At 31.7% G+C, this 14,526-nt stretch overlaps 1 protein-coding gene across 5 annotated transcripts in view; it reads left to right on the plus strand.

Annotated features, from left to right (window-relative positions):
- Positions 1-14,526, plus strand: part of LOC106461432 (AN1-type zinc finger protein 2A-like) — a 126,557-nt gene that overhangs the window by 106,531 nt on the left and 5,500 nt on the right. For 4 of the 5 annotated variants that reach the window (XM_022388394.1, XM_022388395.1, XM_022388396.1 and 1 more), the window contains 3 exons: positions 2,378-2,549; positions 5,193-5,284; positions 11,024-11,108. In XM_022388394.1, coding sequence (XP_022244102.1) covers positions 2,378-2,549; positions 5,193-5,284; positions 11,024-11,108 — 349 coding nt within the window. The remainder of the gene's footprint in view (positions 1-2,377; positions 2,550-5,192; positions 5,285-11,023; positions 11,109-14,526) is intronic. The other variant, XM_013921252.2, reaches the window with a different exon arrangement.

Here is a 14,526-nt window from a genome sequence, read left to right on the forward strand (position 1 = left end):
CTTGCATCAAGATGTTTCTCAATTTCCACCCTCTTGGTCATTTCTGTATTAGAAGTTAACAATAAATCTAAAATAGCATTGTTTCTAGTAGGTTCCTTGACCATTTGGTGAAGAAAGCCATATTGAACGGTTTCCAAGAACTTTTCTCCCACATGGTATAACTTTATTATTAATTTCATCAGTATCATCTGGTGGTCTGTAACAAATTCCCACTAAAAGCCTTTTCCCTCTATATCTGCTAATATAAATCTAAATGGATTCAATCTCCTTGCTATTATATTTGATATCCTCAACTTCAACAGGATGTAACTCATATGTTACATATAAAGTCATTCACCTCTCTCTTTAGTACTCTATTCCTATTAAATAGCCTGTAACCCTGTATTTCAAAGAAATTTCTGTCATCAAAATTATCTACATTTAACCATGTTTCAGTTATTCCCATAAAATTAAAATTCTCCATTCCTACCAGTGTTCTAAAACCATCTGCTTTATTCCTTGTACTTCTAACATTACATCAGTAACAATTAACTTGTAACTACTTCTACACTCATTTCCTATGCTAAACTTTTCTCTACTTCTTATTCTTTTTGCATTTAGTTTATCGTAGCCCTCACCACTGTTTAATCCGAGTTCAAATCTTCCCTTACAGCTGAGTTAATAGCCCTTGCAAACAAGCCAGCCCCTATCCTATTTAAATGTAAATAAAACATCCATTCCAAAAAGCTCCCTTCTTCCATTGAACTGATTCCACAATTCCTGCCAGCCAATCTGCTCCTCCTTACATATTAACCTAAGTCTAGCATTGAGAACCAGTTACCTAGTTATGACTTCATCCCCACAATTAATTCTGGGCAGTATCCCTGACAAAATGAAGTTAGGATATTTTTCTTTAAATGCCTTTATCAACCCCTTGTACTTACTAATTAGCTCATCTGAGCTATTTTTCCTGACATCATTAACTCCTACATACACCACAAAAAATGCATCTATGCTAGCCCCCTTCATTACAGTAGAACCTTGATTAACAGGCACTGCAGCATTAAGGGCAGACCTTTTCAGTCTCTTTCTTTTTTGTACTATTTGTAACCAAAATAAATCTTGCAATAATGGGCACCTCAATATTCCAGATTAAGGGCTGTGTGTTTAGTCTCATTCTGTATACAGGCATTCAATAAAGTGGACAGTTATCTTTGTATGCCTGTAAGGAATACTACTAAATTCCAAATATCCCAGAAGGATGACCAATATTCAAACACTTGCAATGTTTATTGGATTGGTTGGAAACCATATACTGAAATAAAAATGTTTTCACAGATACAAAGTGCACACTTATTACTCTGGGGAATTCTCATTGTAAGCACTGTAGGATACATAAGATGATAAATTCCTCCTTGTGTTTTCAGAGAAGGGGTCAAGTCAGCTTATGTCTGTGTGTGTATGTGTGCTTTGTTGCTCTTAAGAGTATCGTATTACAGTGTCAGGTAAACAGTCTAATGACACAAACAGTGACTTGTTGCTTTATTTTCAGTGGATTTCTACTTCAGTCATTGACAGCAAAATAAACACAGAAGATAAATGTGAAATGCTTAGCAGTTCAAACTCTGAAGAGAAGTACTTTGAAACTTTGTGACTAATAATAAAGAAAAAAAGGGCACAGCTTATTCACCACCTGAGACCTCCTGTTGATAACGATCCGTGTCATGGCAACGTGCAACCCATGAATACCTTTGTCCTACAAACACCAAAGTGGGGGCCTTAAAATTCAGAAATTTAGTATGGTCTATATGGAATTCAGATTTGCTTGGCTCATTTTTGATATTAAGGGCACCTTGCTATAAAGGGCATTTGGAAACAGTTGGAAGGGTGCCCTTAATGTTAAGGTTCTATTGTATATTTCCTACTCTTGTGCTCCTGGGTAGCATAATTTAATTATTTTCTCCCTATTTACCTCACAGATATAGTATCCACATCTTGTCACAGAATCACCTATAACTATAACCTCCTTAAGTTTATCATCTATATTCTTCTCTGTCTCTTGTTTTTCTTCCTTCTGATAGTTCCTAATGTGCACAAGCCAAGAGCTGAAGTTTGTTGCTCAATAGAATAGGTTCATTACCATTAAATCTACTACTTTCAGTGCTAATAGTACTCTTTCTGTCTTCCTGAAATTCATTGTTAGCTGATGTATTCCTTGCATGTAAAAGCTTAAGCTGCTCTTGAAATCCTACTGCCATTTCCCACAGTCTACACTTCTATTTATCTATTGCCTCTACTTTTATTAGAATAACCTTCAACTTCTCCTCCAGTTCTTTAAAGTAATCTTTGATGCTGCTTGAGTGTATATGAAGTTGTTTGTTAGTGTGTATGTATCCAGTATTTCCCCTAGGGCAGCTGGTGTAGCTCGGACTCAGAACAAACTGACATCAACTAATGCTCTCTCAGCCTGGACGAGTCCCACAACATCTAGTGGTCTTTATACTCCTGTGCCTTCACGTAGTAAAACCAATGAGACACTTGTCACTGCCATTCACATTCAGGGTAATCTGGTATGTTGCATGTGTTTTTTTATAAATAGGTTAAATTTCTTGGTTGAAAAGTCATTCAGATGACTTTGCATACTTAGGTGTTTTTACTTTTTCGTTGTTATGCTTAGCATGCCATTTTATTTACTTGTGTAGGTTATAGTAAAAATTGAACAACAAAAATCTATAATTTTATTGTACTCCCTTACATCAATTACACAGGCCTGCAAATTTAAACTTCATAAAAGTTGTTTTGGTTTTAATAATGGATTTTCCATAATTCAGCTATACAGATTTCAAAAATAATAATGTTTTTCAATCACGTGAGGATTTTTTACTAATCAGAAGAAAAAATACTCTTATTTAGATGAAATTATTATTTTGTTTAGTACAATGAACATTTTTTATGCATACTTTATGTTCCCCCCCAAGTGGCTCAGCACAGCACATTTTGTAGCTTTGTGCTTAACAGCATCCAAACCAAGGGGATTTCACATATTTAGTGATATGATAACATGGTGATGGGCTGTTATATTTTGAAAAGTAAACAGTTTCTAATCCTTGTTCTTTATTATTAAAATGATAAACATTTAATATTTACACTAATTAATCAGATTTTAGTAAAACTGAAAACAGAATTAATGACTGGTGATTTCGGGCAATAAATCCTTTATTGTCCTCGTAACCAGTCAGTAATTGAAAATTGTTCTTAAGTTACTATACAAGATAGATATTGAGAAATCTCTTCTATATGTATGTTTGAAATAAAATGTTGATTATTATTTCTGATTTTGTGTATATATATTACCTGTAAACATCAATTGGTAAAAACTGTAGAAAAACAAAAATTAATATGATATAATTGAAAGAGTATGTTAATCCTTAAGTACTAGTTTATGATCATATGGACCCTAGTCAAATAATGATGGCTCCCAATATAATAAGGTCACAAGTGCTTAGTATTAAGATGATGTACTTGTTTTAAGATTGTAGGACAACTTTTAGAACCCATTTTGTTGTTTTGACTAACTACAATATTATACATTGTTTTGGTCATATGTGCTATTATTTGTGACACTATGCCTAGTGAAAGAAAAGGTACAGCATAGTAGACAGTATGCACGGATCATGGATCTGAGGGTTTTGGTTCATGATGTTCTTCCACAAACAAACACTTTGTATTTTGGAATTGTGGATGTACTATAAGAGTGACAGTCAATCCCACTATTCAGTCACACTGAGTAGCCCAAGAATTGGCAGTAGGTGCTGTTGACTAGTTATCTTTGTTCTAGGCTATTCAAAACTAAGGATGGCTATATGTAGATAATCTCTATGCAGCTTTGCACAAAAAGCCAAAACAAATAAGTAAATATGATATGTCATTTTGTGCACATAAGACAAAAATTAGTGAAAATCCTAAACTAGTAAAACGTAGCTCCCAGTTTAAATGATGTGAACAAATTTACAAGTTCTTGAGAAGTGAATTAAAACACTTGAGAAATGAAAATTTATCGAACCAAGGAAGTGAGAAAATATAAAGTCTGCGGACAGCAAAGGTATTTGTTGGTTCCAATACCCTGCATAGGGCCTTCACCTTTATCTGATAATGATGCTTTGGTCCCCTTTCTACCCAGTTTGGAATGTTATATGCACTCTTCTTGCAGTTTAGGTTAAGACAGCCTTTGTGATATTTCCCAGCAGGACAACAGTAAGTCTACAGACTTACAAAGCTAAAATCCAGAGTTGGATTCCCCATGGTGAACACAGCAGATAACTCAAGGCAGCTTTGCTCTAAAACAAAGAAAGAAAGAAGCCTTTGAGATATTAATGCAACTTACAACTGCACAGCATATGTCTATTATTAAAATGGTCAACCAATTGCATTTTTTGACACAAAATATTATGGTGTACTAGGAATAATGATTCTTATGAACCTATTAATCAGTCTTGTCCATCAGCCATATGCCTTTAGTTGCTCTATGGCTATATATATATATATATATATATTAGTTTCAGTGGTGACCCTCTGTGGTTATGGAAAACTAAAGAGTATGGTAATGAAGAGTATGTTTGACAGAAATATCAGTATTACTTATACATGGTGCTATAACTGGCAATGTAAATGTAAGGGACATTGGATGAGATTTTAATATTAATGTGTGTGTGTGTGTGTGTGTGTGTTAGAAAAGTCCTATGATTAGTATTATTAGTGGATAGTGAAAAACTTCTGACCTATATTTATGTTCACAAATGTGTTGTGATAACACTGCAATGAAAATGTGGTATTAACTGTCTGTATTAGAAGTTTTACTTGTGACAGTTTTGTTTGGTGTTTAGTAATTTGCTAAGCAGGCCCAACTTCATCAGGTGATCTTGGGGTGAGGGTTGGAACATTGTTGACAATGAGGATACCCAAATGAGTGGTAATAGAGGCTTTTCTGTGGTTTGTCTGTTACAAATAATTATGACTAATTATTATTAATTGTTACTGTAGAATTTTAGCAGCTCTTCTGACAGTAGTTTTTACATAATTATCACTATATAGATGGTGGTCCTGCTCAGCTAACAGACTCTTGTTTGTGGTAGTTAATAATTTTTCATAACAAAATAAATATATTAATAAATTGTTAGTTTGATCAGTAACAGAAGACTATATTTTTTTTGTAGAATGAAGATGAAGCCTTAGCACTTGCTCTGCAAAATTCATTGTCCAATTCTTTAGAGACTTCACCTTCACAAACTCCTCCTAATATTTCAAGGTAAAATGATTGTAGTATCTTCTGAACAGCTTAAATGTCTTTAAAGTAAGGCTTGCTGTAATATTCATGTTTTATAATAAATATTAATAATACGATAATACCCAAAAAAATCTTTAATTATGGATTTTCAAAGTTGTTTCAATTTCCATCATCAGTATTAAAACCTCGAAAAGTTAGTTCATAATGTACTAACTATAAAAAATAACTAGTTACTGAGTAATTAATTTTTGTATTCAATGAGAAGTTTAGAAAGAATAGCTTTAAACATGAACGATATAATGGAATGAACAATAGAATGTGTGGCATACGTGTTTAATAGATAACATTGTTAAGAGCAAACATTATAAAGAAAGGTTTAAATATAAGTATAAACACTGCATCTTTATAATAATAATGATGATAATTATAAGAAACTGAGAATCTGCAACTGATTAAATTGGTGACAACATGGAGGAGTTGATGCTATTATTTAGTGTTGGGTGATCATTGAAAATGGAGAGGCTCGGGTGTAGTAGTTAACCTATATCCACTTATAGCTGAAATTTCCATATGCTCATGTGCATGTATTAGTAGATGATGTGTAGCTTTACCAATATAGGGACCTTACAGCTACCACAAGTATATTTATATACAACCCATGAGCACATAGCAATGGGTGAAGTGTCTATGGTTTTAAACACATTTTTATTATGAATGTTGATGCAAATACTAAACGTAGCTTAATTTGTTGGTAATATTTTTTGAATTTGATATTTGAGTTTCAACTCAAATGAAAGGAGTAATAAGAACCAGTGGATATTTTGAGATAGTGTGTGGTTTGTTTGGTAGGTACTATCTTATTTGTTAAAAATGTTCATGTGATAGTGTAAGAAATTAAGGGGCTAACCATTACTTTCTAATATGTTATAATTTTTGAAATTTCTGAATGAAGACAGAACTAGTCAGAACAGATATTATAAGCTCTACATAAAAGGTTTCAATCAAGGTTATTTTTGAAGGAGTCTAACATGGAACTGTCAAAATGAGTGTATAAGCCAGTAAATGTTTTCTTACAGTAAACAGATGTGACAAAGAGATTGTTTTTTCTTTTTTTTTACACTTGGACGTCTAAAAAAGCCAAGTTATTGTTTTCTTCCATCTCACATGTAAAGTTTCTATGTGAATGTTGTGTTAGTAGATATTCTTTAAATTTCTTGGCATGATCAGTGTTGTGAAAGAGCAGAAAAGTATCATCAGCATATCTTCTTTATATTATTGGTTTGTAATAAAAGGAGCATTTATCCAGCCATTGACATTTGCACAACATTCATGTATAAACTTTACATATAAGATAGAAGAAAACAATAACTTAGGTTTTTTAGACGTCCCAACGAGCACATGTGAATTTCAGCTAAAAGTGGATGTAAGCTAACTAATCCACATGAGTCTTGTATCTGACTGCACAGTGAGAATAACAACCACCTCATTCTTCTAGAAAACTTTAGAATTCTCGACTCCAGAACCACAAGTTACAAATTTTTATTAAAGAAAGCTTTTCCATTTTCAATGATCATCCAACACTAAATAATAATATCAACTCCTCCCTGTTGTCATTAATGTAATAAATTCCAGATTCTTTGTATTTTTTACTTGAAAATTATCATTATTATTATTTTAAAGATACAGTGTTTATACTTATAATTAAGCCTTTTTATTATGATGTTTTCTCTTAACAGCTCTATTTATTAAACGTGTTTGTTGCATGTTTTATTGTACATTCCTTTCTATTGTTACAATTTAAATCTGTTCTTTCTAAATTTCTGATTGAAAAAGAAAACTACTTGCTCAATAGCTAATGTTGTTTTATGTATTTAGAATATTGTGAACTAACATTTTTGAGGTTTTAATGCTGATTATGAAATTTGAAGCAATTCTGAAATGTCCATAACTAAAGATGACTTTTTGGTATTATTGTGTTTTTAATATTTATTACAAAACTTCATTCTCCACCTGATGAGTCAGTAGCAAATATTCATGTTTTTTTAAAGAATTGAAGTTTTTATTTTATTTAGCAATTAAATAATTTCATTGTTTAATACTTACTGTTTTTCTTAACTTTACACTTGTTTTATAGTTTGGTTTAAATTGAATTTAAAACTTGTGCGATACTGCTGTATTTGGACAGTCATTTTTATGGTCAACATTTTTACATTGATTTGATATTGTATGACTCGCATATCATTTTAAGTTAGTTCAAAGCTTGGCTAGAATTTTGTTTCAGTTTATGTGATAGAATACAAGAACTAAGATCATGTTTAATGTTCAAATTCCCAATATAGACACAGTTAAGTGCTTGAGGTTAGTGCTCTTTGAAATGCTTTCTTTAGGGCTGATGTGGCCTAGTGGCTAAGGTTCTGAACTTGCAAATTTGCGGGTCTCAAGATCGAAACCAATTACCAAACATGCTTGTCCTTTCAGCCATGGGGGGGTATTGTAATATGATGTCCAATACCACTATTTTTTGGGTAAGAATATCCCAAAAATTGGCAGTGGTTTGTGTTAACTAATTGCCTTTCCTCCAGTCTATTGCTTCAAAATTAGGGATGGGTAGTGCAGATATTCTTCAAGTAGCTTTGTGTGAAATTCAAAAGAAACATTTTTTTTATGTTGTGAAGCATACAGGCAGCTATGCAGTGTTAACCCTTTCTCTGTTTTAGATCATTTAATGGTTTTTTATGAATACTCTTATTTGACTATGTACCCAGGTAGGTATGACTGAAGCATATCCTTCTACTATTATTGAAAGAGAGTGGAGTAGAGAGTTTTAGCAACTAAAAATCCTAAGATTACTTTTCTCCTGAGTGAAAGTAAATTAACTTATTTTCATTCACATGTGTTTTAAGCATCACGTGTGATGCACAGACTAGGGTTAATTATATGGTAATTGTTAATGATTACAGCAGATAATTTATACACATAATTAAGTAGAAATTAATGATTGATTTCTTGTATGAAGCTTTAGGCAAGTTTTAACATTTTGAAACACCTATTTTATCTTCGGCAAAATCTGAAGATAGTATTACAAAGATATTTATTAACAAATGCCATAGTATATTCAGTCACTAACTTATTTAGATATCAAGTAAATTGGTAAATGGAAGGAAAAAACAGATTATATATTACAAATGTATCATGAATTACTAGTTCCATGAAACAGTTGTAACTATTCTTAACAAACAGTTGAGTTTTAAGTGTGTAAATGTAGAATAATTTTAGGTCTAAAGGGGTTTCTAAGTCATTAAGAGCAGAGCGATCTTTAGCTACGAGTAAACTCCACCACCTTCATCTTTATTATTTTTACATAAGTTGTTTGTAGATTATTTGATAGAGGTACTTTAACGCTTCTATATTTTTTGTGGAATATGTTAGAAGTAAAGGTAGTGTGCTTATAAAGTTTCAAAATGATCCAATGATATGTCAAAAATAAATATGAATATGTATGTTGTGCTAAAATAGACAAACAGCCAGTTTAGATACAATATTTATATAAATTGATAAGATCAGTCTTGGTAATGTTTGCCAAAATCTACAATTTTTGCTTGTTAATCCTTGTTGATACAGTATGTTACTTTCTTCTCCTTTTGGAACCAAACTTTTTTTATAAAATTTTTCACATATATTGCCACTATAACTTAGTTCCTGTGAAAGTTTGTTTAGGAAAATTAAAAATATCAACCAGTTGTCTTTTTCAGGTTGAAAGTAATTTTGTAATGTTACAACTTGTGATCTGCTGCTTATAACATTGTTCTTTATGTTTTTATATTAGTAGCTGTATATCATAAGGAAAAAGTCTAGGTATATATTATCAATAAACATTTACTTTTAATGGAAAGCTATGACCAAAACATTTTATCCTTAGGATTTCTGTAATATCAAAAACATTTTATCCTTAGGATTTCTGTAATATCAAAAACATTTTATCCTTAGGATTTCTGTAATATCAAAAATCATTCCAGCCCAGCTAATGATCAAGTATTATAGGTAGCTGCTGAAAATATATATTCAACACAATTTATCAGTTCTACATATAATTACATCATAATTTAGACTATTGCTCCACCTACCAGTAGAGCATGTTACACTTATTTAGACTATTGCTCCACCTACCAGTAGAGCATGTTACACTTATTTAGACTATTGCTCCACCTACCAGTAGAGCATGTTACACTTAATTAGACTTTTGCTCCACCTACCAGTAGAGCATGTTACACTTGCTTCTCGTCATACATCAGAAGGATAAAAAATGCTTTATACCATTATCAGTACTTGCATAATAACAAAGTAATTGTTAAAAAAGGTGACAGATTCTTTCTTGTTTTACGTAGGACATTTAAAACATTGAAAAGCACATTGTGTGAATTTCATTTTTTGCTTTCTTAGAAAAATGACATTTAAGTGTAAGCCATTTCCTTTTCTTTTTTTCCACATATAATATTTCATTCTATTAATAGCACAAAGCAATGCATACTTGATTTATTAATGATATGCAATCAGACTTGTTTAACATCTGAGGAAATGCTTATGAAGATGTTTAATTAAAGTTACTTACTTTTAAAATATTGAAATTGATTTCAATATGTGATACACTGCAGGCTAATACTATTCTAGTGTTTGATAACTTTAAATATTTGTCTTTAATATTGTGATCACATTTTTTGATAATTGTATTTCAACTTATTTAAGGGGGGCATTAAATGAAAGTGTGTATAGCTCTCCAAGTGTAAATAATAATAATTAATATTTCAAACATACATAAGACTTGCTTAAAATGTAGTTAGACCTCTTTGGCAATGTTATGTGTCCCATTGACCCTTCTCCAATCAAGAAAAGATGGAGCAGACTTGTGTCAAGTTAGTGTTTGATGAAACATGTCAATAGATTTTTAAGCTTCCTTGTTATATTCAAAATATGTGTACAGAACGACTAAATGAGTGCTTAAAAATTTAATTATGAGAATTAAATCAGTAGCTAAAACAGTATACTTTGAAATTAGTTTAAAAGTGCATTTGAGAAACACAAAAGTACCATTCAGAAATGTACATAGTTAAATAGACTTACAGTTTTTGTAATCCCCATAGTGTTACAGTAACGTCTCTATGCACTGTATGTGATGTGAATTTATGTTTGGGGAAATACTTTTCCTGCGACGTGATGCACACTACAGGTGGCATAATGACAGTGTGCTAAAATGATATACCAAAATTACTAATATGTAGAGAATAAGAGCTAACTGTCCAAATATTGCATATTTTAAAACAATACTTTCTCTTGCACATAAAGTTGGGATATATTTTGCTGTACCTTAAATAATCAACAAATATATTGAAATAGTATCCTATGATTTTGTTTGATTTCTAAAATCTTTTTCATACACCAAATAGTAAATGACATTTCTTATATCTTTATTTCCTAGTGGAACGTGCTAAGAGAAAAGTCCTGCAACTGCTCAATACCCCAATTATTGTGCAACACAATCATTAGAAAATAGACTTTAATCCTATGTTTTTTGCTCCAGGGTTGTCCTATCATGTCACCAGTGGGTGTAAATGGTTCTTATCAAAAGTATATTTTCTGTTATTTTTTGTTTTACAGTGCATCATTTAGCAAATGTCTGGTGTATGTAGAGTCCTTTACAAATCATTTAGTAGAGGCTATTATTTAATACTTTAGCTTTTAAGATTATAAATTCTTCTTTCTTAGGAGTCCAGTATCTCAGGAAGAGGCAGATCGGCAGTTGGCCTTAGCTTTAACAGAAAGTGAAAGAAATCATCAAGAAGGACAAAGGGTGAGAGTACCTTGTGAAATACTTCATCTGTAGTAGTGATTCCACATTTAGCTAAGAATATATATTGCATATTATACATGTGATTTTTTTTTATCCACAGAATTTCATAATTTTAAGTTTTTTTTACAGATATTACAATGCTAAAACAGGGGTCGATTCCCCTTGGTGGACACAACAGATAGTTCGATGTGGCTTTGCTATAAAAATCACACACACGCAGATATTCCATCATGTCATAATATAAAATTGAATTTAGGATAAACTAGAAATGGTTCACCATCATATTAACTTTCTTTCGTCATTATCTGAGAAATTGAAATTAGAAGTGGTTGCCAGTTTTCACCAGGTTGTTTACCAATAGAGTCGGGTCTTTGGGGATATCTGAAATAATTTTTGTGTTTTCTCCTGTCTTCTAGTTGATTTAAGAGCTAAAAACTTGAATCTACATTTAATCACATAAACTAGGGTTCAAGGTACTTTGTTCTCTTGGAGACACCATACACAAAAAAGTTTTTAAGCATAGGAACATTTGTATGTATTCCATTAAGTTTTTCACAGTATACTATTTCTTTCAAAAGACCACTAACTTAAATGCACTGTACAGAGGACTTAGTATTATATTATAAAGATTATGAATATGCAAGCCTGAAAGTCACATGAAAGCCACAGCCAATATAAAGTTGTGGTGGAATGGAATGTATAAGAACTATATTTTGATTTGTTTGGTATTTCATAAGTCATGTAATGGCATTGAAAATGTATTGCTTTTTGAAAGGGTATGCAAGAATTATTTCTGACTTAAAAAAATTCATACACTCAAATAGTAAAGACATGCTCAGATTGGGATTTGTAAGTTGAAGATATCCTTTGTACTTAATGGTACTGGAAAACAAAGAAATATGAATTAACTTGGATTACCAGGACTATCTAGAAAGCAACCTGCAAGTCAAACCACAGCTGGAAGCTTTTAAAATGTGATAATCCACAAACACAAAGATCAGTGGCAAAAGCCATCCACATGTTCCATGCAATAGTATGAAACATAATTAAAAAGTATCACCATATACGAAAGTGATGCTGCATCCATGACATATCCAGAAGAGGAAGACCAACTGTAGGAAAACTGTGAGTGATATCTAGCAGGAGGAAAATGGCAGTATATTGTGACATTCAACAAACTGTATGTGTACCTTGATAACTATAATAAGTCTAGTGCCATTTTCAACCATTCAGTGTGAGTGGATGCAATTATTTCTAGAAGTGGTATACAGCATATCACAAAACTTTTTCAAAGGGATTCATGATCATTGCTGGATACTGTTATAGGGATAATTGGGGATCAGAGAGTGGATACAAAGGCCAAGGTGAACTCTGCTTACTGTCAGACTAATGTTCTGGACCCTTTGTACCACACAGAAATACCAGATTTGTATGGAATAGAGGCCAAAAGGTTAGGAGTGAACTAAAGTAAAACTCCCATTCAACAGTTGTGTATTTCAAGCAACTGGAAAATGAAATGGATTTTAATACTATTCCATGTGAAAACATAGCAGTCAAGTTGCTGGACACAGCCCATATGGACCCCTTTTTGATCAGACAGTTGAATTGGGAAACCATTGTTCTTGCACAGTAAATAAACTATGAAAAGCCTGGAAAGAGGAGTGTTGTGCCTTAGACAAGATAGCCTTATGACAGAGTCTTTTGTAATAGAAAATATACTTTAGGGTTATTAACAAGGTTCGTGGTCATCAGCTAGACTATGGTTGCTTTGGTGACATGTACCGTAGTGACGAGATGAGACTGTTAAAATAATTTTAATATAATATAATCAACCCTCTGTAGACAGTTGTTGTCAGTAAAGTGTGTAATTGCAATTATACATTGTAAGTACTACTATAATGGTTCTTGGTCTATGCTTACACTGCCTTTGTCTTCTAAATAACACCTTTGTGATTTTGACCTCTTAATCTTAATAGTAACTTAGATAAGTAACAGGAAAACAACTCTTGCATCAAGTTGACATCCATACATTATTTAAAACATGCTGAATGCCCTACCTAGGATTAACATTTAAGTGATTGCCCTTTCAATTTGCAAAAGCCCACAAGATACAAGTTTTGTGAATAATTTTTGTATATAGTAAGTAATTCAGTAAAATATGACTACTTGTTTTTAAACATATAGACTTTTATTTATATTAAAACCCTCATTGTGCTTTTAGTTTGGCCTTTTTTTCTCCTGTTGAGCAACAATATTGATTAAAAGCTTCTTGATTTTAGAGGCTAAAGAACAATGATTAATGCAAACCATGAAGAAGAAAATGTTTCTTGTAAACTCATTAATAATTTTGTGTAATGTAAAACAAAGTTCTGTCTGTTACCTTTCTTGAATTTTTGTTGCCTGAAGTTTGACAGTATTGTGCATGTCTTCAGATTAGTTAGCTAAATAGTGGATATAATCATGAATAATGGTGCAGGCTAGAATGACACCTGTTATGCTTCAACTTAATAGTATCATAACTAGAAATGTGGGGTGTTATATTTGTGTTATTTATGTTCAATTAGTTCTGTAGACCAAGTCTGGAAACACTGAGAAAGTGATTAGGGATATAAATAATAAATGCACATACCACATTATATCATGTTAAAGAAAAATTAAAATCACATCTTAATAGCATAAACTGTATTGTCACATTTACAAAGCTGTTGGTAATTGGACAGAGAATTAGTATTAGGCCTATCAAGACAGATTGAGGTTCACTTTGCCAATAAAATATAAAATGAGTGATTGATTTGTAAATCCTTGTAGTTTTTCTAAGTTGTTGTCAGTAAACTATAATAAAGTAAAATAACTTTGATAAAAACTTGTTTTACTCTAATAATAGTAATAATAATAATGTAGCAACCTTATGTGCATTTTGTAAATATGTATACAAAGAAAGAAAAGTTAAGTCTTGAAAGATTTGCGTGTAAAAAGTGATTAAATATTTCAAATTCACTTTTGCAAACACTTTTCAAATACAATTTTCTAAAATGTTAGCTTTTTTTTAACCAGCTTAAATTCTGCTTGAACTTGCAACTGTTATGTGTGTATGTTGGATGTACAAGACTATTTAGCATAAGAGTTATATTTAGTTCATTTAGTGATCTAATTTTGATGACTTAGTTTTCATGACCAGATAGTTAAAAGTAATTATTTTAAAGATGATAGTTATGGCAAGTTTCATTACATAGCTCTGTACAAGTCGTTCATTGTGTATACAGTTTAATTATTGTACTAAGCTTTTGTTATGTTGTTGACATCACATTACTCAAATCTTAAGTGAGAATTGTTACATCATAGCATCTTGAAGTTTGTAGAATGTTCTAGGCCTCAGTTGGACAATGTGTATATATATATATATATATATATATATATA

This window comes from Limulus polyphemus, unplaced genomic scaffold, assembly GCF_000517525.1.
Source record: "Limulus polyphemus unplaced genomic scaffold, Limulus_polyphemus-2.1.2 Scaffold957, whole genome shotgun sequence".
NCBI classification, from domain to species: domain Eukaryota; kingdom Metazoa; phylum Arthropoda; class Merostomata; order Xiphosura; family Limulidae; genus Limulus; species Limulus polyphemus.